This window comes from Triturus cristatus, chromosome 12 (genome assembly GCF_964204655.1).
Source record: "Triturus cristatus chromosome 12, aTriCri1.1, whole genome shotgun sequence".
In the NCBI taxonomy this organism is placed as follows: domain Eukaryota; kingdom Metazoa; phylum Chordata; class Amphibia; order Caudata; family Salamandridae; genus Triturus; species Triturus cristatus.
In genome coordinates, this window is record NC_140595.1 from 311,499,313 (window position 1) to 311,527,234 (window position 27,922).

General features: G+C 45.0%; 1 protein-coding gene across 1 annotated transcript in view; it reads left to right on the plus strand.

Annotated features, from left to right (window-relative positions):
- The window catches only part of CDH16 (cadherin 16), a 622,060-nt gene that overhangs the window by 231,305 nt on the left and 362,833 nt on the right, over positions 1-27,922 (plus strand). The window contains exons 9-10 of the mRNA XM_085637354.1: positions 8,942-9,092; positions 26,914-27,144. Coding sequence (XP_085493480.1) covers positions 8,942-9,092; positions 26,914-27,144 — 382 coding nt within the window. The remainder of the gene's footprint in view (positions 1-8,941; positions 9,093-26,913; positions 27,145-27,922) is intronic.

Sequence of the window (27,922 nt, forward strand, 5' to 3'; positions counted from 1 at the left end):
TGCAGCACCTCGCCCCGCCTCACCGCGCTTACCTGCACCGGCCGCTGCTGGTAAAAAACAAATTCCTAAATGTAGCGTCTACTTCTCTGACGGTGTTAGAGTGGCCTCATGCCCAGTCATCCTGTACTATTTGCGGGTAAAAGATTGTTGAGCAACTTTGCTGAATGCCAGGAAGGAGCACCTGTTTGAACCATGGACAGCTAGCCTTAATGCCAGCTGAGAGAGGCTTCCATGTCTTGAAGTGTCCAAGCTTAATCAACCGAAGTAAATGCGAAAAGATACTTATTCATTTCCTCAATTAATTGATCTATGTAAAGAGGACAATCTGCCTCCTGATCATCCTCTGAAGATGTAAAATCTCCTCCATCTTAGTGGTCACTAGAACCTGAAGGGGTGTGCACTGGCGTAATGAAACTTGAGTGGGCCCCCCTGCAAGATACGTGGAGAGCCCCCCTCCGGACTTAATCAAGAGCTCTCTAGCCAGAGTATTGTGCTGAAGGGCCCCCTGGAGCTTGGCTCTCTCCCCCACACCATGGGGGCTGCAGGGGCCTGTGTTACACCACTTTGGGTGTGTTACCAAAATATCATAGTCAGAATATCGTCTGACGTAAATATTGTGTCCTAAATAGCACCACACTGGAGTTAATATTAGAAAATCTACATCAAACTGGCCAAAGCACTTGTAAACCATTTTTTGGATACAATATTTATGTCAGACGGTATTCTGGCATAGAACCCCTGGCAGAGTGGTAAATATGCCTAATATTCAGGTTACTGGACATATTTACTACTCTGCTGTATTCCAACATTGACATTAATATGGTGACAGCCCATGGAAATCACTGTGAATGTCTTACTGCAGCTGATGGTGTATGCATTTTTGTTATTCACATCTGTTCTAATGAATAGATAAAAGGACAAGTAATGGCTCATAGAAGTGGTACTAATAGTCTGGAAGATTCTACATGAACCACTTGTAGGTAATGTTAATCAGTAGACCTTTCCCCCTCTCAAGTAAGGTTGTAACATTGATGCATCCTGTGAGGATGGTGGTGTATTTTATAGTATGGTTGTGCGACCTCACTGTCTGATACACTTGCATAACTGTCTTGGGTGCAAACCTCTGCCGACTAGAGACTCAATTTCTAACACGTGTGAATTGGTAAACCCAATTGGCAAGGCCATTAACACCCCTTATAAGTCCCTGGTGTGGGGGGGGGCAATTGTACCTAAGGCATGGGAGTTGAAGGAGTCACCAGGACCTGAAGCACTGTTGTGCCAGCCTCAGTGACCCTGGTAAACAGATGACAGCATTCTTGCCATTGCAGACTGCATGAGCAGGGCAAACTACTCGAACTCTACTTTGCCCTCATCATGTGTGACAAGGTCAAAGCACTATCATTAATATATGCCAGCCACCCCTAAGGTAGGCCTCCTGAGCCCAGGAGCCAGGGTGCATTATAATAAAGGTGTGGACATATAAATGCAAGCTAATAATCCCTATAGTAGCCTCTTTTCATTAAGGGCTACTATAAGTGATCAGGGGTCCCAGGATAACATTAGCTGGCACCAGGGCATCCCTGAGGTTGCCAGCTTCGTTATGATCCCACTGAAAAATGTCATGTTTGGTATTAAACAACTTGCCTCATCACCCCTAACATAATTCCTGTTTTGGACTGGACTGTTCCCATGAGGCACAGGGTCAGACTGATTTGCATATGGCCATGTCTGAACTGGGGTGGCAGAGTGGGCTAAAGAACGGTGATGGATTAAACCCAGATCAGTTGACTGGGGGTGAGTGTTTGCTATGTTCAACACTCCGTCCATCATTTCCTTTGGTTTTTGCTTTGTTCGCCATGAGTTGGCTGGGTATGCTCAGACGTGAGTCTCTTGCTCACTTTGCCACTGGATTCAAGCAAGCCTGGCTGAAGACGGCTGAAATGCCAGAAACCGGTCCTAGGAAACTTGTTTCCGGTCCAGGGAAGACATGGCTTGGTAGTTCGGGCTGGACTGTTCCCATGAGGCACAGGGTCAGACTGATTTGCATATGGCCATGTCTTTACTGGGGTGGCAGAGTGGGCTAAAGAACGGTGATGGATTAAACCCAGATCAGTTGACTGGGGGTGAGTGTTTGCAATGTTCAACACTCCGTCCATCATTTCCTTTGGTTTTTGCTTTGTTTGCCATAAGTTGGCAGGGTATGCTCAGACGTGAGTCTCTTGCTCACTTTGCCACTGGATTCAAGCAAGCCTGGCTGAAGACGGCTGAAATGCCAGAAACCGGTCCTAGGAAGCTTGTTTCCGGTCCAGGGAAGACATGGCTTGGCAGTTCGGGCTGGACTGTTCCCATGAGGCACAGGGTCAGACTGATTTGCATATGGCCATGTCTGAACTGGGGTGGCAGAGTGGGCTAAAGAACGGTGATGGATTAAACCCAGATCATTTGACTGGGGGTGAGTGTTTGCAATGTTCAACACTCCGTCCATCATTTCCTTTGGTTTTTGCTTTGTTTGCCATAAGTTGGCAGGGTATGCTCAGACGTTGAGTCCCTTGCTCACTTTGCCACTGGATTCAAGCAAGCCTGGCTGAAGACGGCTGAAATGCCAGAAACCGGTCCTAGGAAGCTTGTTTCCGGTCCAGGAAAGACATGGCTTGGCAGTTCGGGCTGGACTGTTCCCATGAGGCACAGGCTCAGACTGATTTGCATATGGCCATGTCTGAACTGGGGTGGCAGAGTGGGCTAAAGAACGGTGATGGATTAAACCCAGATCAGTTGACTGGGGGTGAGTGTTTGCAATGTTCAACACTCCGTCCATCATTTCCTTTGGTTTTTACCAAAATATCATAGTCAGAATATCGTCTGATGTAAATATTGTGTCCTAAATAGCACCACACTGGAGTTAATATTAGAAAATCTACATCAAACTGGCCAAAGCACTTGTAAACCATTTTTTGGATACAATATTTATGTCAGACGGTATTCTGGCATAGAACCCCTGGCAGAGTGGTAAATATGCCTAATATTCAGGTTACTGGACATATTTACTACTCTGCTGTATTCCAACATTGACATTAATATGGTGACAGCCCATGGAAATCACTGTGAATGTCTTACTGCAGCTGATGGTGTATGCATTTTTGTTATTCACATCTGTACTAATGAATAGATAAAAGGACAAGTAATGGCTCATAGAAGTGGTACTAATAGTCTGGAAGATTCTACATGAACCACTTGTAGGTAATGTTAATCAGTAGACCTTTCCCCCTCTCAAGTAAGGTTGCAACATTGATGCATCCTGTGAGGATGGTGGTTTATTTTATGGTATGGTTGTGCGACCTCACTGTCTGATACACTTGCATAACTGTCTTGGGTGCAAACCTCTGCCAACTAGAGACTCAATTTCTAACACGTGTGAATTGGTAAACCCAATTGGCCAGGCCTTTAACCCCCTTATAAGTCCCTGGTAAGGGGGGGCATTTGTACCAAAGGCTTGGGAGTTGAAGGAGTCACCAGGACCTGAAGCACTGTTGTGCCAGCCTCAGTGACCCTGGTAAACAGATGACAGCATTCTTGCCATTGCAGACTGCATGAGCAGGGCAAACTACTTGAACTCGACTTTGCCCTCATCATGTGTGACAAGGTCAAAGCACTATCATTAATATATGCCAGCCACCCCTAAGGTAGGCCTCCTGAGCCCAGGAGCCAGGGTGCATTATAATAAAGGTGTGGACATATAAATGCAAGCTAATAATCCCTATAGTAGCCTCTTTTCATTAAGGGCTACTATAAGTGATCAGGGGTCCCAGGATAACATTAGCTGGCACCAGGGCATCCCTGAGGTTGCCAGCTTCGTTATGATCCCACTGAAAAATGTCATGTTTGGTATTAAACAACTTGCCTCATCACCCCTAACATAATTCCTGTGTCGGACTTGATTTGACATGCACCCAGGTGGCTACCTTAGAGTTGCACAATAAATTCAAACGCAAATATCTCTACCTATTAATTTTAACACGTACAATCTATCGTCTTCATTAGTGTGCCCACAATTGGACTAGGGCAGTATGATTCAGAACAGTGAGCAAAAAAGGATTTAAATAGTTTTATTATCAAATTAAATTAAATTGCAAAGAAATAAATTCAGAACATAAGAAATTTATCAAAAGACAGAGAGCATGCTTTGCAGGGTCCCTGACACATTCAGACACACACTAACAACAACACTCAAACCAGATTCATTTTACAGCATAAATCCTAAAGTCACACAATCACAAAAATATCTTACAAAGAAAGGGATTTTTTCAAAATGAGGACATGATTCAATAAATGTTCAGCATAATATTGGCTAACATATGTCCACAATTTAAGACAGGAAAACAAAGTTGAGGTGGGCCTCATGTGTGCTACCTTAGAGTTGGCCCGTCTGGTTGCCCCAGCCTTTCCTGTGGCTTGGCTGACAGCCCGCAGCTGCTACCACCAAGACAGGAATCTGACCCCCTGCCAGGAGGTGTGCACACTGCCAGGAGTCAGAAACAAAGGCCTGGCCGGGTAGGAGGGGACACCTCCTTCCCTGACAGGATGGCTAGTGAAGTGGCACATCTAGGCATGAGCTTCAACTCATACACCACCTCTGATATGCATGCAGGCTGCCTTCCAAAGAAGGAAATAGTCACCCCCCCTGCCGCCGGCACAATTGCACCCGGGCAGGCAGGAAACTCAAGTATTCAGGAGATCTACACCCCAAGAAAGCTAGCCACACCCCTAGGTTGGGCTACCTGGTCTGTTCAGCCAAGGAAGGTTGTGCAATTTCTAAAAGTGGCAGAATTGAGGGTTCTGGGTAGCAAAGGTGCCACACAACTCCATATGTGGTCACCTCAGGGGTGGATTAGCCGCTGGGGCTAGTAGCCCATTGGCTACTTGCACACACATCCAGAACACCCCTAAATCTAGAATTTAAGAGGCAACCCTGGCACCAAAAGCTCAGTTCTGAATTGAATTACAACAGAGGACAAAGAAGAGACCTGAGTCTGCGCCTTTAGGACCGGCACAAAAATGGGCACAATGCTCTGCATCTGTGGCAACCACTTGTAAGTGTATGACTGTGACTCGTCCCGACCAAAGACCGATTCCCCCAGACAGAGGGACCCCTTTGAGTGCAAAAGGCAACGCCAGATTCCTTTCGACTAGTGGCACTAGTTCCCCTGCAGCACACAGGTTAAAGCACACTTCCGGAACCAAAGAATCGCTGGCCATCGGGCCCTCTGAGGCATCACCCAAAATGAGATGGTCCAGTGCATTGTGATATACGTTGTCGTTACCTCCAGCAAGTTTTGGGTAGCTACCTCTTTCCCCTAGGTCTCCGAACGTCAAAATATCTTCATGCTGACCTTACCGCGGCCAAGGCTTGTGGGTGGCCAAACCGACTACCACTACCTTCACTCGATGTTGCAGCTCTAGAGAACTTCTCACCACATTCAGCTGACCAACCCAGTGCCCCTTTGTGGACTTTTTGCATCCATTTCCTCACCGTTTGAGTGGTAAAACCAGCCCCTCCACAGCTCCTGTTTCAGCACCAGGGACAGCCAGAGCAACCCTGGAACTGGACCCTATGAGTCAGGAAAAATGCAACTTACTATAGTGGCCTGTTTCTACTCTGTGTTCCCCACTAGACCTGAGACAGGGATTTATTAGTGTGAATCCAAAGGATGTATTGTGGGGTATTGTGAGAGTATTGCATAGTGAAGCCTAACCAGCCTCACTGCATAACAGTCAATTTGCCTACAGGGTGGTAACAATCTCTCTGTAGCGGTCTCTGTAGCGGGAGTCATTCACACATCTCTCCAGGCGGCAAAAAGCCGCCTGGCGGCAATCAACTGTGTGAGGCCACTCTACAAACTGAGTAGCAGAGGGCCAACTTTCTAAAAACTGCCTTTCCTTAAAAGCGACATTAAATTCAACTTGGGCCTCAAGTCGGGTTTAATGCCATGATTAATTTGATACCTTGAAGTGCCCATTTTAGTAGTCCCATTCAGAAGTTACCCAGGCTGAGAGGTCAGCAAGTAACTCTGTGTTAGCTAATATGGCTACTAACTTTTCCACATCAAAACCGACTATTTAGAAGTCTTGCTGTCAAGAGATTTTAAAAGTATATGTCCTACTTAAGAATATACAGTCCCTGCCGTAGGGATCCATAGGCCTTTCTTAGGGGAGACGTACATATTTTGTTAACAGAAGTGGGGTGTTTACAATTGATTTAACTGGCAACGTTGAACTAGCAGTTTAAAACTGTTCTTCCGGGTTGCAGTGGCAGGCTGGGAACCATTTTATTGTCTTACCTACCCTGGGTACCGTTGGTACCATATGCTAGGGACTTATAAATAAGTCTGCTAATGCCAAATGGGGGTTGCCAATTTAACATACATTTTGTAATGGGTTAGAACACTGGCCCTAATATTTGGTCAACAAGCCTCAGAGTCAAAGAGCCAGCAGCTAGTACTCCTAATGGGGTCAAAACATGAGGAGGGAACCTGCAAATATAGCCAGTTTCCTCACACTTCCAAGCAAAGAAAGCGATCTTTGCGTCCACTTACACAAAACCTAGAAACTTCCATATCAGCAGGTCTACCAAAAGCACTGGATTCTTTAGCTAGATCTGCATTAATGTTGACACACCTGACATATCTTTACTCAAGAATGCTATTGTCATTGTTTTTAAGGCCTTACCCATACTTTGATAGTAAAAAAAGCACTTTTGGATGAATTTTAGGTATAGAAGCATGATATTCTGCAAGGCAGGAAGCAGACATTCTAGCCTCATTTTTCATCACACCAATGTCCATTTGTTTCCAACTCCAGTGACTGACTTAAGACACTACTAGTGGCAATGTTGTAGCTCAGTACAGTTTGTGTGCTGTTAATAAGGTGGGATTAACCACGGGAGAGTCTATGTTCACTAAGCCTGCACTCACTATCCAGAGGCCTAGACACCCAAGATTTACAAGTAGAAGTCCACCCGTCGAATCATTCCTTTTCTCAAACCACCTGTGTTTTTGGGCATCACAATCAAGATAGAAGAAGGTATCTCAGTGCTAATAATAATAATAATAATACTGATATTTGTAAAGCGCGAACAGCTACCTCACGAGGAGGTGTCCCGGCGCTATAGACTGCTGGGGAACCCGTCCTGGCTATCCCTGTGAGATGGTCCCTTTCTGGGTATCTCCAAGGTGAAACCAGGCATCCCCAGCATCTGTGGGGGGCCGTTGTAGAGATGAGGCAAGCTTAATGCCCAGAGTTGCCGAGTGTGTTCCTGGTTAGAGTAGGTACCGAGGCGAGAATTATCGAGTCCGTTTTGACCCTGGTCCACAACCCTGCCGCGTCGGGAATTGAACCCTGGTCCCTGGCCAATTCTCTGCTTACGGGTCCGCCGCCTCTAACCAGTGAGCCACACCTCGCTAACCAAAGTATAAACCAATTGCCACACTTTCCATCATCATAACCAGGTTCGTGCTTCATATCCAGGCCAGAGAATGTTTCGCAAGATCAATGAAGTCTGTCATATGTGAGTGATTTACTTCAGCACCCGTTGTGGGCTCACTTAGGCTAGTATGAAGTGAGTCTTGATCATCATCTCACCTCAAGTGCCACTGAGGCATAAGCTCCACTCAACAAAGCAGACACCATGTCCCACACTGGCCAAGAAACAACTGATTCATATTGTCAATAAACTACAGAGAAATTGTATGTACATAGTGTAAACATTTTAAGTCGTTAATCGCATATTTCACCTAGGTAGATTTTAGCTTTTACAAAGAAGCAAACACAGAAGAGTCGATAACACCTGCATTTTTCACCTGAAAACTTTCTTACTCCTGTCCAAGCGGAGCACAGACACTACAGATTATGCAAAATGATAGACTCAAATGAATATTTACCTCTACTGTAGCTGGAAGAAAGGAGGACTTGTGAGCTGCATTTTTGGAATCTTGTAGACCTCTGAATAATCACATTAAGTTACCACTGTTTTGTTTCCATTGTTTTTTTCTTTCTTAATGGGAGTTGTAGTGCTTTCTGACAGCTATGGAATTAAAACAGGATAAGGCATTTAATTATAAACTCCCAGTCTTTGCCTACACTCCATATTTACAATTACCGGCCATTCTTCACAATTCATCATTAAAGTTTGACAAAGCTTTTCAGAGGCAGAATGAAGAAACAACCATGATCTCATTCGGATTACTACTTTTTTGGACAGATGTTAGAAATGTGAAGGAGTGTACTTTCACCTTGTCATCTGGAACTGGAGGGGATCTGAGCTGTTAGACTTATGTATCAACTTTGATGGCTGGACATAATTTTTTTCATAAACAAGCACTACAAATAATCTACTTTATTTGCAACTAATCATCTCATTTTCAGCTTTCAGGTCATTTTCATTCGTCAATTAGATAAGTCAGACATCTAGATCGTACATTTATTTAATAATGGGCACAGCTATCTTCCATACACATGTGATGATTGAACGCGCAAGATCTGGTTGGCTAAGGTTGGTTTGTATGCTCCAGAAAGTATTAGATACAGTGACGGCCCTTGGTGGCGCCACATAGCGGGTGGAGAGGATGAATTAGTTGGAAAACAAAACAAGTATTTCTTCCTAATGTATCTTGATAATCTACAGATAAAGTTTGTGAGATATCCTTTGTGATTAGAGGTTAGACATCAAATGTATCTACATGCATTCAAATGGAATAAAAAACATTACCTACTGAGCACATTGTTTTAAATTATTTTTCTTTAGTGATTACCATCAATCTGCTACCAATATTTGAAACTTCAATGAGTCCCTGCGCAGGTGCACAATACGGATAGAAATTTTAGCATTTGTTGACTATCTTTAACTAATTGCTTTTTATCATGTGTGTTGCTGTGATTTAATTTTCAGTACTTGATTTACATTTCTGCGGTGAATGATGATGGCACTGAGTATGATGACCCACTAGAACTGATAATCACAGTGGTCGATGAAAATGACAACCCCCCTGCATTCTCTCAGAAGGTTTATTATGGAGATGTTCGAGAACAAACAGCAAAAGGTGGGTTTGAATTCCTATGTTGCATGCTAGGACACATTATCAATAAAAAGACAGAGAAGAAGCATCTTGTCACTGAAGAAGTAGGTAATGAATTCTGTTCTTTCCAAAAGGTCTTATTCATTATTTCTGTGATGCAGTGCCTACTGGTTAGATTTATAGTACTCTAGTATTAAAGGAAAAAGAGAATAAGTAATTGTGTAAATGCATTTTCCACACCATGTAGTGCTGCATAACTGTTATCCCCCAGATAAATAGCTAGTCAACCTCTCTGGATCACCAAAATGGGTATAGAAAATATATCTTGTGAGCTACTTTAAGGTCTGGATTATAAGTGCCCTGGTGGGGAGTGGGATATTTATTGCGCCTGTTCATTATGATAGCCCGGGGTGTGGAATTTAACTGGTGTGATAACTATTGTCTCTTGCAAAATAGAGCACAACATGTAGACTATTATGCTTTTCACTCAAATATCTAAAATATTTATTTAAATATTCTGTGATATATATAAGCATGTCTAACCTGCTGATATAAACCTACTGAAAATTGTTGGGGTGAGAGCTTTACCTCGCCTTGTAATTACTGGGTGTGGTAAACTACGCACCACTTTTACTTCCCAGTGCTGCTCGAACGGGGGTTTGGGCAAGTTGGAATTATGCGTCCTAAGCCTGTTTCCCTGCCCGCAAACTGCCCGCCTAAGGTCGCTGCCATACTCGCCTGGGTGGGACTTCATCTCCCAGCTTTCCTGGCCGTCACTTGGGACGCAGCAGAGCACCGGAGGCATCCTGCAGCGCAGGATGCACGCGGGCCGCATCCATTTGAAGACCGGGCCAAGAGTGAGCCTGTCTGCCCCCGTCAGCAACCGTCCAAGGCTGGGCCATGCCTCTTTCGCATGATCCTCTTCAGGTACTGTTGCTTTGTTATTACTCAGTTTTGGATGGTTGTCTATAGCGGGCTGTACTGGGAGATTGAGCTGGAGGAATGCCACCTGCCGCTCTCCTCCCGGTGTTGCTACTAGCCCAGTACCAACCTGGCAGGGCACCCCTAACGGTCGTTCCTGTGGCAAATGTGGTGCCTCGGCCATGGTGTCAATTCCTAAGGCTGTTGAGGCAGTGACTGTTGATGCCTCACCGTTATCATAGATGCCAGGAGGTGCACCTAAAGTCCAACATAGTGGTATAGCCACTAAGGGCTTGTCAGGCAAAAGGGAGAAAGCATCTGCTGGATCTAAACCAAAAAGGCCCTGTGTCTCAAATATTACCCTGAAGCTTGTCAAGGGGCCAGCGAAACAGGGCACTCTCCTGGGGAATATAACTACACTTTATTGCGACCTCAAGGACTCTATTCTAAGTAAGCTTGAACCAATTTACGCCTGACTGGGGGCCATTGGAGTCAAATTAGGCTGTTTAATCCCCCATCTAGCTGCCAATCAACCTACTGGGGTGCCGCCAACCGAGGAGGGCGAAGGGGCAGGTTCAGCAAACAATCATGCTGCACCTGGAGTTATTGCTTCACCTGCTGTGGACATTCATCAAACATCTGCTACTGCACCTGTACCTGCTTCAAGGGGTCCACATGTAGGAGGTTCAAGCCACCTGAGTATTTCCTGGCAATCCCCCATCAAGGAGGCTTCCACCTACAAAATGCGTCCTGATGTGATTTGCCACCCGAAGGCTGCCCTTATGTAATCATCCTGGCTAATGCCCTGGGTTGATCCCTGAAGCTAAGAAATCTGTGGTAGGATTAATTAAAAAGACTGCACATTTCCCCTGAGAGTCTTATGGCAAGGAGAGTGGGATGGGTGGGAGAGATGCCCAAAGAATTTGGTGGGGATTGCATTATTGTTACATTCAGGAATCCCAGGTTCGCCTGTGATCTCATCTGGGCTTCCAGGCAAGGGCACACTAACCCCAGCAAAGTCAAGATACTTCCCCTGAGCTATTTTTATAATGATCTGGCTATGAGCCACTATGGGAGGGAGGGGCCTTCCCAACCCAAGTCTGCACAGCCATCCTTATTCAGTATACCTGTGTAAAATCTTTTTTCTCTTCTAGGTGATCTGTCAGATAATGATTGACTGGCTTCCCGTAATGTGACTAAGAACTGGCCTGTTGAGAAATCCAGGAGAAATGAGTCCATACTACAACATGAACCTAGCCCTTTCCAAGAACTGCCTGTTAATGGGGGCCACTCTATGAATAATTCCCCCAAATCCCCTCTGCAAAGGATCCTGTGGTGTCAGTTATACATGCCCACGCCATCAAGGCTCTTTTTAGGAACCTTGCTGATTAAGCGAGAAAATGAGTTGAGAGGGGTGGGCCAACTTTATTCATAACCATGATACTATATTTTCCAGGAATCTTTGCCTTGAAGGGTAGTGCCCCTACTCTGTTTCCGCAGTCCCGTCATCGTCGGGCAGAGCTAGGGCTGGGCTAATGGCTTGGATCAAAATCACCCTGGATTGTAGAATCAGTGTGATTCCCTCTGCCTGCATTTTATTCCAATCACTTCTTCTTACTGGCCTAATGATAAAAATATTGTTTTTGTAAATTTTCAAAATGGTTTCTTTGAGAATGATAATGTAACACATTTTAATATAGTATATGATGTTATTGTGGACATGGAAGTCAAACGTTCTTAATTGCACAAAGGATATGATATCATTTAGGTTGGGATTTTAATGCTAAACTAGGGTTGACACAGCTAGCAGATGACCATTGCCTTGGTGTTATCGGTCTAGAGCACAATCACCTGCAAGGAGACTGGTGAGGTCCTGCACTGCTCCATCCGATTAAGAGATTTGATTTGGTTCATGTAAATGAGGTCTGTGACTGTACTCAGACAAATCCACCTTTGAGAGGAGCTAATACTCTTCCATCATTGACTATGTTTTTGTCACACGAGAATTGCTGGCTTCGGTGGCTGGGGCATCAATTGTTCCCAGCATTTATAGTGACCATAATCCCCTATGCCTAGATATTTGTCTGCCAAGGAGTGTGTGGGGAGTCAAGAGTGTGGCTTCAGACTCATTAACAACTAAGTCCCAGGGCCTGCACTTGGGGTGGAGAAATGCAGACCTGAGCACCCTTTTGGCGAACTTGTGTTCACAACATTTGACCCTGGTGTTCATCTGCCTTACTGAGTCTGCCCCTTATAGTGAGAGGGCCAGTTCATTTGTTCAGCTGAATTTGTTGGTCAATGGGCTGTTATTGAAGACCAGTAAACCCAGGTCCCCATAAACCAAATGGTTTGACCAGCCTTGTGGGAAGGCATTTACGGCATTTACGTTACTTCACGAGCCCCTAAAAGAGTTACTCAGGGATCTACATAAAATGCAAAGATGCAGAGTGGAATGTAAGGCAGCATTACAGAACAGGAACATGGAACTGCAAAATGAATCCTGGGGTAAACTGCTAGTGGCATTTAGGCTGAAGGACACCAGGGCTTTTTGGTTGGAAGCATGTGGATTGTGTAAAGACACACTAAGCCCAACTCTGTTGTCACTATCATCAGCCCAGTAGTCTGGGTTGACCACTTTAAGGAGGTTTACAGCTTGAGGTGGCCTTTCCTTTAGCCTTGGAATTCACACACTAGAGAGTTTTGGAGGCAATTAATAGTTCACCCAAGAAAGCACCGGGCCTGGATGGTGTCCCTATGGACCTGTATAAATCGGAGCCAGACCTTTAGGCCTCTCTGCTCTGTAACTCTTTTAATGCTGTATGCAAAGTGGGTCTCCAACAAACATGGCACAAAGCTGTTATAGTGCCAGTGTTTTAGAAGGGTAACCTGCAATCCCCTGGATGTTTTCGATCAATATCACTGTTGGATTCTGCAGTGAAGCAGGCCGGGGGAGTAGTCCTGGAGTGCCTTGTTTCTTGGATCAAGGCGATGGACACACTTTAGAAGGTGCAGTATGGGTTTCGGAAGACACTCAGCATTATGGAGCAATGCCTTACATCTGCTGGTCAGTAAATATACTGTCCCTAGGCAGGGCTCGGTCTGCCTGACCTTCATGGATCTCTCTTGCACCTTCGACAACGTGGTCAAGTTGAAACGTTGGGAGATTTTATCTGATCTGTGGGAGGAGGATGACCTGTTGCAGTTCTTGAGCTCTTCACTTTGACCTGTCAGTGTCAGTGAAGTTTGGGTCATCAAGTGAATAGACAGATAGTTGTGAGATGTGGATAGAGGCGCATCAGGACTGCGTCCTGGCCCCTACAGTGTTTCTTCTGTACATCAACGGTCTTGGTGCAGCCCTCTCCAGTACAGTTTTGGATGCCCCCTCAATTGGCAGAAAAAAGGTCCCAGTTTTATTATACACAGATGATGTGGTTTTATTATCTAGAACGCCCAGTGGTCTTAATGTAAGAATTTGTATCTTTTATGGAGACATGGGCCTGGTTACCAATCAAGCGAAGACTTTTATTATGGTATGCAAGGCAAGAAACTACAAGGCACAGGGCATTGATTTGAATGTTCAACCTGTTTCCCAGACTATAGACTATAGAGGGACGCGCGCAGACATATGTCAGTTGCTCCTTCTAATGCCTACCATCTCGCTTGATTACTAAGCCGAGAGTTTGTACTTTTAACTTTGTGCATTTAAAACTTGAAAATTGTGCTCCTTGAAAATTGAATCTGTGTTTTTAAAAAAAGTCTACATCTGTGCATTAAAAAAAAAAAATCGAACTGGTGATCTTATTTAGAACTATTTTAAAACGTTTAATGCTGCTTTTAACTTAGCGCTACTATCACCTAATTCCGCCTGAATCTTACCTCGCACTCGCCTCCCCCCTGGATCAAACACCGGCATCCCGGTCCACCACGGGGTTTTCCCGCTGGCCGTGGAGGGTGCCGACACCTCTGATTCTCCACTCGAGGCAGCTGGGGGTTGCTAGGGGCGGAGCCACTGGTCAGCGCTCTAGCTCTCTCAGCACTATTTGGCTGGCATGCCTTTCATCTCGCGCAGCGGACGCACGCAGCAGGCACGCCAAACGCAAGCCCGTCGGTGCCCGTCCGCGGCCGGGGCTAGGGGCCGAACACTATGCCCATTTTATTGCCTACACAGCATCTGAGCTGAGAAACCTACATGATAACTGGCCCATCAGCACTAGTGCTAGGGCTCTTATCAACAAAACAGGGATTCTCAACCTCAGAGATTCCTTCCCAGAGTTCCCTGCCACACCTGCTGAGCAGGGTTCTCCCGCCTCCCATATAGACCCACCTGAACCTACCACCCCGAGCTTCGGGCAGAAGGGTCCCTGGCAGTCAGCTACTTAAACACCCGTTCGATGGTTAAGCACCAACTCGAAACCTTTCAGCTCCTTGACTCCGACAAACCAGACATACTTCTCTTGTCTGAAACATGGCTCACTACCGAGTCTGGGCCTGATATCATTGCATAGGCTACTACATACTTCAGGCTAACGCGACACTTACTTTCATCGAACACTTTGGCACAGGCGTATTCGCCGTCGCTACTACATGGACCACAGTTCCTTGGGGTAACACGCTGGTAGGACGAGCAGAGTGCGGCCAATCGAATTTCTTGCATTAAAGCTCCCTTGAGCCATTTGGGCTGACGAGCCCTGGACCAGCACCTGTGCGCTATGAGTGGTACTTTACCTGATAATACTTTGTTGGCAGTCTACGCGGCAACCCCACACACTCACCTACTCCCTGCTGACGAGAGGCAACTACCTCGAAACACGTGTCCAGGGATGGCTAACGCGGCACTTACTTTCATCGAACACTTTGGCACAGGCGTATTCGCCGTTGCTACTACATGGACCACAGTTCCTTGGGGTAACACGCTGGTAGGACGAGCAGAGTGCGGCCAATCGGATTTCTTACATACTTCAGGCCAATAGGCCCCCGGGGAAGCCCGGGGGCGGGGTTGCAGCCATCATCCACCATAAGCTCAGGGTCACTGCTCTAGGGATCGGCGGCATACCCTCAGTCGACAGTCTAATCTTGAAATTCGAATCGCCCCAATCCCCCTTTATCTGTGCTCTCTTCTACCGACTTCCCCACCACATGCCCTCTTTTCCCCAACTGCTAGGTGAAATGATCTCCCAACTAATCATTAACCATGTCAGGATCATTATTATCGGAGACTTCAATTACTGGCCCACGGACGCACAGAAGAGCACCTGCTCCGTAGAATTCACGGATCTCCTATCCGGTATGAACTGGACCGCCAACCTGGAAATCCCACAACCTCTAATCTCCCCATGCACATGGTCAGATCACTCCCTTATCACATTCGGTATAGCCTGTACCCCCTTCACTAAACCTTCCCTGACGGGCAGCCACCTGACTAGAAACTGGAATCGGGCCAATATTAGTGACTTTTGTACATTACTAAAAGCCACATCACCCACCGAACAAGTTTCCCTTTGCAATCAGGTAACTAGCATCAAGCAATGGCTTGAATCAGCCAGTAACAGTGTCGCCCCCTTTAAAAGAACCAAACTCAAATGCCCTCATGATGCCCAACGTTGGTTCTCTGACGACCTGAAAATAAAACAGCTAGAACTCAGGCAAGCCAAGCGCAGTTGGAGACAAGATTATGCCCCAGATAAAAAAGTCACCTATGTATCCCTGTTAAAAGACTATAAAAACTCTATCCTCCAGACCAAGGCAACATACTTCTCTTCGAAAATCATGAACTCGGCCACTAAGACCATGGACATCTTCTCTATTGTCAACGAGCTTTCACAACCCGATAGAGTGATAGCAAAATCCGTCCCCTCACAATCACTATGTGATTCCCTGAACTCATACTTCATTGAGAAAATTGCCACCATTAAAAGCAGCATCCCTACTTCCACACTCTCAACCGCCCCCTCCATCACATGCAAAAATCCCCATATGTTGGATCATATCCCCTAATTCTCCAGGGAAGAGATTTTCGCCTTACTAAAAAAAGTCGGATCAGGCTCTCCTACCGACTGCTGCCCCCCTCACATTTTACAAGAGGCTTTCCTTACCTGCCCAGACCCGCCCCTTTCACTCCTCAACAATTCTCTTAAACAAGGCACTGTTCCAGACACCTTTAAACATGCCGAAATTGTCCAGATCCTAAAGAAACCCAATGCTGACCCCTTGATCCTGAGCAACTTTCGTCCTATTTCTTTACCCTCCTACCTTAGTAAGATCTTAGAGGCCCACATAGCAAACTGTCTTAGCTCACTCACTCATTGAGCAATCTCAGTTCCCCGACCCCCAGCAGGCAGGATTCAGACCACCACACTCTGCGGTATCAGTCATCCTAGAAGTCATGGACGAGCTTAGGAAGGGGGCCGATAAAAACATCACCCAGGCCCTGATACTCCTGGATGTGTCAGCCGCTTTTGACACGATCGTCATGATCTCCTGATCGATCGTGTCAGCAATGCTGGCATCCAGGGCCTGGCTCTGAGGTGGATCTCCTCCTTCCTACACAATTGATTCCAGGCAGTCCGTCTCGCCAACTTTTCAGCCGAGAAAGTTAGGTTGACCTGCGGGGTACCCCAGGGGTCCTCTCTCTCACCCCTTTTGTTCAATCTACACATGCTACCTTTGATTAGGTCCTTACGCAAAAGTAGAGTTGTAACTTTTAACTATGCTGACGACCTCCAGTTGGTGTTCGAAATTGACTCTTCCAGCACCTCAGTTTCCAACTTTCAATCCACCATGAGCTCTATTAGCGAACGGATGTACACCAACCAGCTAAAACTCACCCCCGACAAAACTGAGCTGATCCTGACTGGCGCCACCTCCAACCCCTGGAATTCTAATTTCTGGCCCCCTTCTCTAGGCAGTCCCCCTCGCCCAGCAGAATCCATAAAAAGCCTAGGGGTCATAATCAGCAACGACCTGTCAATGAAATCTCAGATTTAGCGCGGTGGTATCTACCTGCTTCCACCTACGGAGAATCCGGAAGATCTGTAGATTCCTGGCCACCGAGGCCCTGACCTTAGTTCTTTTGGCATTGGTCATCTCTCGTATCGACTACGCCAACTCGCTCTATGTCGGCATTCCGGCCTACCAACTCCGCCGTCTGCAACTGGTTCAAAACCAAGCAGCCAGGCTCATTTTCCATCTTGAAGCACCGACAAACTTCACGCAGAATCGATGTTCATTACAAACGAACTCAACAGGTATGAAGTTTCTTCTTTTCAAGATGATTTCTGCTCGCACGGTTTAATACCGGCGGTTATTATATAGTTATTTCCTTCCCGAGCAATTTGAACCGGAGCATGTTTTCATGTTGTTTTCATTTTTTGTTTAATGGCACAAATCGTCACTTTTTCTTTCGCGAACAACAGGCTTCAAGTTTAAACATTACCGGCTTCTCCGACGAAGTCAGTTCACAATGCATGTTCTTTTATCACGCACGTTATAGAGCACGCTTAACAGCACCTTTTTGGTTGAAAACAATGAATCTCGTCTTTCACCGGCATGGTACTGACGCCCTCACAGCATGTTTTTCATTCTATTTTGGCGCGCATATTCAATTCACGTCTTTTCTATCAAAACGGCAGACAGCAGGCTCATTTTCCTAAATTTCACATCTAATGAGTGAGTTCACGAATTCAACACCGCCTAGAACCATCACCAATGAGATCATGTAGTGATATTGTTGCACAAACCAGACTGACGTTTTTTTTATGATTTCCAGATCAATTGCACTGACGTACTGTTTGCACGGGTCTCTATTCTCACTAACCTATTCAGGCTTATTGTATATAATGTTTTTGTCGGTATGGCATGACCCCTCATTGTAACACTCAGTTATATATATATATTTTTTTTGTTATTCAGATTCCCCTGACGAAGGGCCCAGTGTGCCCGAAATGCATTGGGATCACGCTTAAGAGCGGGGATTAAGTTCAAACAGCGAGTTAATTACATTTGGATGTTTCCCGCATACAATTTATGGATTACCAATAAAGTTTTGCTCAAGAACTTTGAAACAAACGAAGCATCAATTTCATTGATTCAACCTTCATTAACACTCCAAATTCGCTTTTGTGAATATTTAACGTAGCGCCCAGAGGGACGTTGTCTGTTGGCAGTCAGCGCATGCGAATTTCATTTTCCATCAACCCAGACACCAACATGTCCGCCCCCTGTTGAAGAGCCTCCACTGGCTTCTGGTGGCCAAACGCGGTGCATTCAAACTGGGCTGTACCATCTTTAAAGCCCTTGCCGGTCACAGTCCAGCATTCATCTCGTCTAGGATCCATCGCTATGCCCCCTCTCGCGAACTTTGATCCTCCCATCTGAACCTGCTCACCACCCCCTAATTTAAACGGAAAAAACACAGTTGCCTAAGTTACACTTTCATGGCCCCTCAGTTCTGGAATTCTCTTCCTTTTGAACTGAGGTCACTAACCTCTTACGCCCATTCAGAACTCTCCTTAAGACCCTTCTGTTCTCTCAGGCATATGTATAAAGCTTCTGTCATCATACCACTGTCGCCTTCCCGTTCTCAGCGCCATGAAACTGTTTGGTGTAAGTGCGCTCTACAAATACTTTTAACATAACATAACATTATACCTGGGGATACACATGGATGCAAGGAATAACTTGGGACCTTGTATAGGTAAGGTGAGGCAGAAATGTGTAAATATGGTGGGCTGCATCTTCAATCTGACCAAACGTATTTGGAGAAAACATGTAGCCCCTCTATTGAAAGTCTACAGGAAGAGCCTTCCGACCCTTTCCTATGGCACAGGTGTCTGGGGTATTTGAACACTAGCCCCCTCCAAGTGGAGCAAAATAGGGTGCCCAGGCGATTATTGTATGTTCCACCTGCATGTTTCACCTTTATAGTTCATTAGGAGCTTAGGATGGAGTACGTTGAAGATGCCATCAAGTTGCCTCCCTTGCTTCTGTGGGGTCTATCTGGGCTAACTTGCATGCCTCGCTAAATTGAGAAATTATTAATGGCTGCTTCACCTGCAAAAAAGGCATGAAAACCCTTTGGTTTGAAAATATCAAAACCAAATTAACAAAGCTAGGTAGGCCGTCCCTCGCCACCAACCCCTCCTCCATGTGAAAAACAGATACTTGTGGACTAAAACTGCCTTTAATGCTAGGTCGAAAACACTGAGGGAGGACCTTGAATTCAAAAATGGTCCATCAGAGTGTATGCGTAGGTTCAGCTTTGCACCCCTGGAGCCTTACCTTGAGTGCGTCGTTGGCTCATGGGATAGGTTACTGCTTACAAGATTTTGGTTAGGATTTGTGAGGTGACATCCCGGTTTTCCCCTGCCCAATTTGATTTTTCAAAAGTCTTGTGATGTCCATGTGACGTATCCTTCCTGCAAAGTCTTTTCCATTTTACATTCTGATGCAAATTTTTTATTGACCTCACAAAAAAGTTCTTAATTCCGATTATACAAAACCGGGGGATCAGAACTTCAAGATTAGCCCTTGTGTTTTTACAACAACTAGATTCCACATCTAACTGCATTAATATTTGCTCTTTTCTGAAATGTGCAGTCAGCACAAGAAAATCATTAATGTTTTAGCTGGATGGTTTAATTTCTGGAGGAAAGTTACATGCACCTTAATGAATTTACTCTGTGATCTTGGCACTATGCACTGCACTTTATTTGTATCCTTCTGCTTTGCAAGATAATCGCCTGTGTGTGATTTACTGCCTGTTTCGAGGTACATTTTTATACCTCTAGAGTTTTGCTTCATGCTGGTTGTAATATTCATTTTCTTTTTAACTCCTTTTTATATATTACTATTCGCTAGAAGAGTTAGAATGTTATGTTTATCTTGTGTACTTTTATGATCACATTTGTTCCCGAAATAAAGTGAATTTGAATTTGAATGCGTCCAACTTGTAATCAGGGCATTAACCATGAAAATGAATTATGGACTGAGTGAGAAATGCTGACATCTGTAGTTCTACTGAGAATTGTAAATGTATGTACTGTCTGTGGAACACAGTTAGAAAGCACTGTTGTTTGGATATGCATAAGCATTGGTGTACAGATCACACCTGAGTTACCTATGACATGAGAGTGGACTTCCTATGGGTTCAGTTCAGGAATACCACAGAAGAAGCATTTCAGTCCTTTTCTCAGGTCCTTGAGTTCCAGTACTGGGACAACAAAGGATTTTAGGGTCAATGTAGCATACCCTTTGGGGACCTATAAACAAATCCACAGAGCAGCAGAGTGTCAACTAAGTTCTGACCACATTTCAATTTGTCAAACGTATCAAGCAATTGAGTTTTGCGTACCATAATTTCAATTGCCTGAGGCACTGATTATTACAAGTGAATGAGTATTGTCTAATTTGACCCCATGACAAAAATGAATGAGTGTCCTTGACATAAAGAAGACTAATTACTGATGAGGCTTCTGGTCACGAATAAACAGCCATCGTGGCCATCACTGTATATCTACCATGGCCTGGACTGTGAGTGATATGGGCCAAGGCTGGAGCATTCCTGAGGAACACTTCTGAAGATCAGGATTTCATACTCCTTCCTGACAGTCAGAATTACAATTCTTTTGAAAATAGAAATGGCAATCCCAGACAAACTCTTAAACCAGGATTGAAAACCAGGACTGAAAACAGTAGTCATTCAAGGCCTTGGGAATCAGGCTGCATGCATCATAGAAAGGCTAACAAAAACATAAATAGCCAGTGCTGTATGTTCCTGTTAATCAAGATTTCAAACCACTAAATGTCAGAATTTGAAACCACGGAGAAGTCTCTAAAACCCTTCAAAGATCCTTCAGTAATCCTTGTTTAATAATCCCACTCCAGACTTGTCCTTTCCTGCTAACTCCACCCAACCCTCTCCTAACTTTCTTCGCCACAACTCTTGAATATCTGTTTTTTAACCTTGACTGTCAATCTTTATCTTCCCACTTATCTGAAAACAAATTCTTGACTGTGATGACTAGCTTCATCCATCTGCTCCATAAACATGAATGAAACCCTCACTTAGACAGTGACTTCTGCTCTAGTTGCTGCACATTCAGAAGAGCACATTCTGTAATTTGCATGATGGATGTCCCATGAAGGTGAGGGAATTCCCTTTCAAATTTTGAATGTAACTATTACTGAAACATGCTGAATGAGCTTTAGACACTGAGCGACAGCATGAATAGCCATTACTCATGGCATGGCATGGCTTTCAGGTCCTTCCTTGAAGGAGAGGCTTTAGGAAGGTACAGAGGGAGTCCCAGGGATCCACCAAGGCTCACACATCTCTGGCAGGATTTATGATAATGTACTTTGGTTTTTGAAGAATGGCCAGAAAGTTTCTTCTAAAGGTTATGACGCTGGTAGAATTCTCTCTCAGAACATGGGGTAAAACAGCTGTGAATGAGACTGATCAACTCCTGTACAGGTATTGCAGGGCAAGTGTCCAATTCAATGAGAGACCTGGCTTTTTGTTAAATAGCAATCGACATTTGGAGATGCAAACTTACGTAGGAACAATCTTAGGGATTTCAATTGGACAACTTTAAAGCTAAAGACGATATGTTCCACGTCAGAGAAAGTTTTCTGTTGACATCAGATTAAAATGCCCTGTTCATTATTTGCAATTTAAACAGGTGTAATTTGATTTGAACAACAGTGCTCTCAATACTACAACAAGAAAACGTCAACAAAGTTACCCATTTTATCCTCATTCTCATAAATATAAAATAATATGCCTCATACCCAGAACCTTGTAGGAGACATGACTGTTAGGACGTTTCTTGCGCACATGCTATTTTGAACAGTTTTAAATATCCGCAAAATGAAACGGGCAATGTTTTTTAGTCATGCTGATTCGCATTAGGAGTGGGCAATAAATTCCACTCCACCTGTATAGTTGACGGAGATTTGGTCACTCCGCGTTGCGGGTGTAATGCGGAGTTCCGGACAAACTCCGCCAACCGCCACATGGTGGAGTTTTTTCTGGCGCACGGCTTGTCAATGTAAGTTGGTGAGTGCCAGCAAGAAATGGCATCCCCTAGCATGATTTTCAGAAGCTAGAAGGGCACCCAGTGAGATTTTCCCGATGCAGGCGGTCGCAACTGCTCGCGGTGAGAAAACTGCCACTCAAGTATAAAATCTACTTGAGTGGCAGCAAAAGTAACTAGAGCAGCGGCACACTCTGGCGGGTCACGTGATGCCGCTTAAGCTGATCTTTCAGCATGGAATGAGCTCCTGGCACTAAAAATCAGCACAAGAAGCGTGAAATGGCGATTTCCGCCCATTCTCGGAATCTCGCTGAGTTTTCATGTAACTCAGCGGAATTCCATGCAGTAAAACTCCACAAGTTCTGGCCACCCATAATTCCCATGCTCACCTGGACACGCAATAATCAATCAGGATTTATAAAGCGCAGCTAATCACCCTTGGGTTCAAAGGTGAAAGGTAGGAGGTGGAGCCTTTGGGTTTTTCTGGTGAGGAAGGAGGTGATCTGTCTAAGCGTGTCCCCTTGCATGCCGATGTGGTGGAGTCTTTCGATCAGTGTGTGGTGGGATATGGTGTCGAAGGCTGCAGACAGGTCAAGTAGTATTAAAGCTGCTCTTTCTCCTCGGTCGGGAGGGTTCGAATGTCGTTGGTGGCTGTGATCAAGTAGTTTTGGTGCTGTGATTGCTGCGGAAGCCGGATTGAGAAGCTGGTTCTGCTCCGGGTGTGTCATGAGTTGATTGTTGCTGATCTTTTTTAGTTCCTTCACTGTGAATGGGAGCAGGGAGATTTGCTGGTAGTTTTTAGGTTGCTCGGTTCAGTGGTGGGTTTTTTGAGCAGTGGTCTGACTTCGGTGTGTTTCCAGGTGTCGGGAAATGTTGCGTTAGTGATAGAGGTGTTGAATAGGGCTGTGAGTTCCTGGCTGATCCTTTGGTTTCCACGGTTGAAGATGTGGCACAGACATGGATGTGTGGGAGCTCCCAAGTGGATGGATTTCATGGTGGAGGTTGTGTCCTGGGTGGAGAGGATGTTCCAGGTGCTCAGTGTGTTGTTCGTGCCAGTGGTTGAGTTGGTAGTTGAGTTGGTAGTAAGTTTGTTGTTCAGTTAATTAAAACTCACAATAAAAAATTAGAACATTACCTTAAAACCACATAAAATCCATCTATCTTTTTGATTTATGCACCATGTGCAGATGCACCAGAATGTACAGTTCGTTAACAGGGGGTTTATTAATAATGTGGCATGAGGGGAAGCCCACACCTGGTCTCGATCCTCATATGACATGTTAGGAGCAGAGAATTATGCAAAGTTAAAGTGCCGATGCATCAAGATGTGCGCATAATCAGTGCAATTAGCCACATCAATATACCGAGTCCAAAATGCCAAATTAATGTGCTATTGCATCAAGATATAAACATAACCAGTGCAATTCAGCCAATCACTATACACTTTGTAACTTGCAATCTCTTTTCCACTATGCCAAAGAACTTTGTAAGTTGGCAGTTCAGTTGGATTGCAATAGGGTTGAAGCATAGCTTCCCTGCTGGCCTACAAGTCCTCATACCACTCTATTCAAAAGTTGGATGAAGTTGAGTACATCTAATGTCCATTAGACTTGGGCAAATACAGATGACATGCACAAGATCCTCACATCCCATTCAACAGAGATGGCAAGTATGCTCTCCTGATGACCTTTTCCAGGAGGGTAGGTGCTGGAGGATCGGTAAAATACCTAAGCGTAGCCTTAAGAATTTTTCTTTTATCTTTATTTTAAAACCTGTGCTTAAATACGTTTGTGGTTTAAGAACTTTATAGTCATTAAGCATTGGGCAGTCGTGTGGCCTTTTAGCCAGTGTTTCTTTGACTTCAATTATAGATATAGTTTTTGTTGCATTGTCTACTTCCTTCTTGAAGCTCTGATGGGTTGTAGAGGAGGCCCATAGACGAGTTAGCACCAGTTTTGATGATTAATTCAGCAGGTACTCTCTAGTGGGTGAAGTTTCGTGGCATGCCAATTCGCTGCAGAAATGTGAGTTTAATGTTTCTGGCTCAGCTCCTCTAATCTTGTGCCAGCTTTTTATGTATGCCGCCCTCCTTTCCACTGACTACATTTGTAAGCCAAATTCTAAGCGAATTTGGGCAGGGGACACGTAGGTCGGGAGATTGTGGTTGTGTATCTTTCCAGGAAATCCGTAGGTGTGGGTTGGGGTTCGAAGTTTTTGTATATGGTTGCGATCTTGTTGTGGAAGAAGTGGGCATGTTTGTAGCAAAGCAGGTGTGATGGTGTTCTTGCTGGCAGCCGGGTTGGAAAATCCCTAATGATGGTGAGCCAGGCCTAGTAGTTTTTCACTACCTGTTTGAGGTTGGTGGCGGTAGCAGGGTTGGAGGTGTTGAGGGTGTTCGCCTAGCTGGTCTCTGAGATTTTGTTCCACCTCCAGTGGGGGCGTTGATCATCTTGGGGGTGGTGTTGCGGGGGGGTGGAGATGCTGAACTGGACAATGGAATGATCAGTCCATGTGAGTTCTATGACATAGCTGCATTTTGTGTGGTTGCTGGGGGTGAAAATTGGGTCCAGCGTGTGTCCTGCGGTGTGTGCACGGAAGGAGATGATGTGGGTCAATCCAAGGCTGCTCATAGTGTGAAGGAGGTGTGCGGTGTTTTGTCCTTGGGGTTGTCGATTTGTCACCAAGGAAGGTGTTGACCACAGAGTCTAAAGTTAGGGGCGCAATGAAGTCTGTGATGGTGTTGCAAAAGATGGAGCGCGGGCCTGGGGGTCGGTATGCAAGGGTGCCTCTGATGGTTGGCTTGTCGTCTGTGTGGGGCTTGAAGTTGAGATGTTCCATGGGGGCGGTGGTGTTGTTGGTGGTGGTACACTGTACGGTCTCTTTGAGGATTATGGCTGTTCCTCCTCCCGGCATCTTGGTGCGGTCCTGGTGAGTGATTTTATATCCGTCTGGGATCGCTGTGGCAATGTCTGGGGCGGATGTGGGGTTGAGCTAGGTCTCAGTGGGGAAGATGATGTTGGGTGTGAGGGTGGCGATGAAGTCCCATAATTCAGTGGAATGCTTGCTTAGTGAGCATGTGTAGAGAAGGGTACATGCAAGTTGGTGCTTTTTCCAAGTGGTGTCTGTGGTGTATTCGGGGTGGGGCAGGTCATAGGGCTGGCGTGGGTGCAGTGGCAGGTGAAGTGGCAATGGGTGCAGGTGAAAGGTCCTACCGTGGAGCGTGGCAGTGTTGGTTGCAAAGTCCGGAGTCGAGGGAGTAGAGCTCAGCAATGGTGTATGTTCGGGGGGCAGGAGGGCCGGGGGTCATGACACTGGGTGCTATTCAGCCACAGACGGGCTTTCCTTTGGCGTGCCTTCGGTGCACCAGGGGCATGCACACTGCACACGTCTGCTGCGCGGTCGGGCTGCAGCTTGCATTAAGTAGGTCCTAGGGTAGGTGGGGCTTCAGTTGGCAGAAAGAATGGTGAGTGGGAAAACCACTGCGAAAAAACCTGAGAATCTGCAGTGCCACTGGATCAGTCTGGAACAAGCAGGAACTGAAGGCCGTAGGCAAGGGGCAAGCTAGGTAATGATTCAAAAAGTATCATGTTGCACCCAACTGTTCACACTCTACTCTGTCCTATAAACCAGACTTGTTCCCTCCCTGCAGAAAGTTCTGCTGGGCATCAGATTTATATTTGCACAAGCTCTGGCTTGTAAAATGTCACGTTTTAAGATGCTCTTATCTGTGAAGCCCAAGACACACTGATCACGCTCACATGTAGAACAGTATTAACATTCAGTGTCACACACACACACTCCCGTCATATGTCTGGTTGCCCCTAATCAGTGTTTATTTTGATTTCCAGCGACATTCTATCGCCAAATGTACATTCTAATACAGTACACGAGTCAATCTCACACATTCAAATGAACAACAGGGCAGCTGGACCACATAGCACAGCAATATCATGCACGGAAGACCACTCCAGTATGTCTACCATAATCCCATTGCCCCTGTGTGTATAACATCACTATCACCCGCCTGGACTCTCATGTATAGATAGAAAACACTTTATTTCATTGGAACAATGGACCAACAAACAGCCAGTGCAGAAAAACAAGAGAGTTCTCCCCTACAGCCACCCATACACTTCGGACTGTACAAATTCTCTCAAGAGCAAGCACAATTTACCTTCACAATAATCAACACAAACCACTTCCAAACTAGCAGTTGAACATACTGTTTACTAATATTGCACCTTGAACAAACACCAGACTCCACTGATGACCTGCCCAGTTCTGTACATAATGGCGCCCGGTGTGCGAATGCCCTACGAAGCCATGGAAATGGTATTTAGAATCATGCAATTTCAAATACCATAACAATTTAAAGTATCATTAAGTAAAAATTGTTATCAATAATCAATAGTTAGTTTAAAAAAATCTCCACAGTCAAAAAATTGGGAACCTGAAGGATACAGTTTGAGGATTAGCACCCATAATTTAACCAAACATGTTAATTCCTGCGTTTTACACTCCTATTTGCTTTTGTTTGATTTGTTCCATGTACAATTTGACAATCAACCGTGACACAGAGAGCACCACCAAATAATCGTCTTCTAGAATTATCCAATTTTGATTATATTGAAAATAAATACATTAGTGTTTTATTGTTTTACTATTCAAAGGAAGTGTCAATATACTAAACTCTCAAATAAAAGCATGGATTGATTTAAAACAAAATGAAATAAAAAAGCTGCAAAACTTAAGTCAGCATCTGCTGAACACTTTATGACTTGAAATGTTATGTTTGGCACAGGCAGTGCACTGATGCACAGGGATGTTTTAGATGGTATTTACGTGGACTTTCTGATCTGACATTTCATCCTGTACAATTTCTGTGCTGACAGGTACTCAAATTGTCCTAGTGAGAGCGGAAGACGCCGATGATCCCGCCACAGACAACGCGAAATTATGTTATAAAATACTTGAGCAAGATCCTCCTGTTCCCAATAATTTCATGTTTCATATCGAGGAGGATTCAGGCGTGATAACTTTGCAGGATGCGTCACTGAGAACAAGTACGTCAAAGCGGTACACCTTGAGCGTCGAGGCCACAGACCTGGCCGGAAGTGACGAGGGTGAGTCTTTGTGAAGCATGAAATGAACTGTTCATCGACTCAAGGGGCCAATTATATTAATGACAATTCTCGCCACGCGAGTACATGATACCGACGCGCACATTAAAGTCTCCTTTGGCACAAACGGCATGCTGGTCACCGGAAGCACAGGCAGAAAAGGTGTTAAGTTGTTACTTTGTGAAGAGATAGGTAATGTTTTGTAGACATGCTGCTTTTCTTGACCATCTAATCAAGCAATAATGATTCTAACATTATCTTGTATCATTTTTTTTATACTATGCTTTTTCCTATAAGTACAATTCTTGCCCACCTGCAGGGAGCCCTGCTGAACATCTCACTCATATCCAAGGGTTTAAGTGCGATGAAAACATTGTGTGTGGGTGGTCTCTAAAAGGGGCGAGGCCTATGTAAGTAAGGGAGTGGTTTAAACACAAACTACATTTCTGTGATTCCCATAGTCTGGCACACAAACGGTATTTTGGTGCCTCTCTGAGCTTTCTGCTAGTGCATCCAGATATTAACACAACTGACATACACCTAAAACCAGCCAAGACTATTGGCTTTGTCAATGGTTGTTAGCTGTTTACGATAAATGACTAGTAACAATGATTTCGAGGTAAATAATATTGAAAATGTTTCAATTCTTAGATTGTACGACTGTGAATGAAACTTTACTCAGGCCTGTGGAGGGGGTAGTGGTCTTCAGAGTGTCTCAATCACTACTGTTATGTTCACTCATATTCAAACTATGCACTATACACTATACAAGAGTAACATG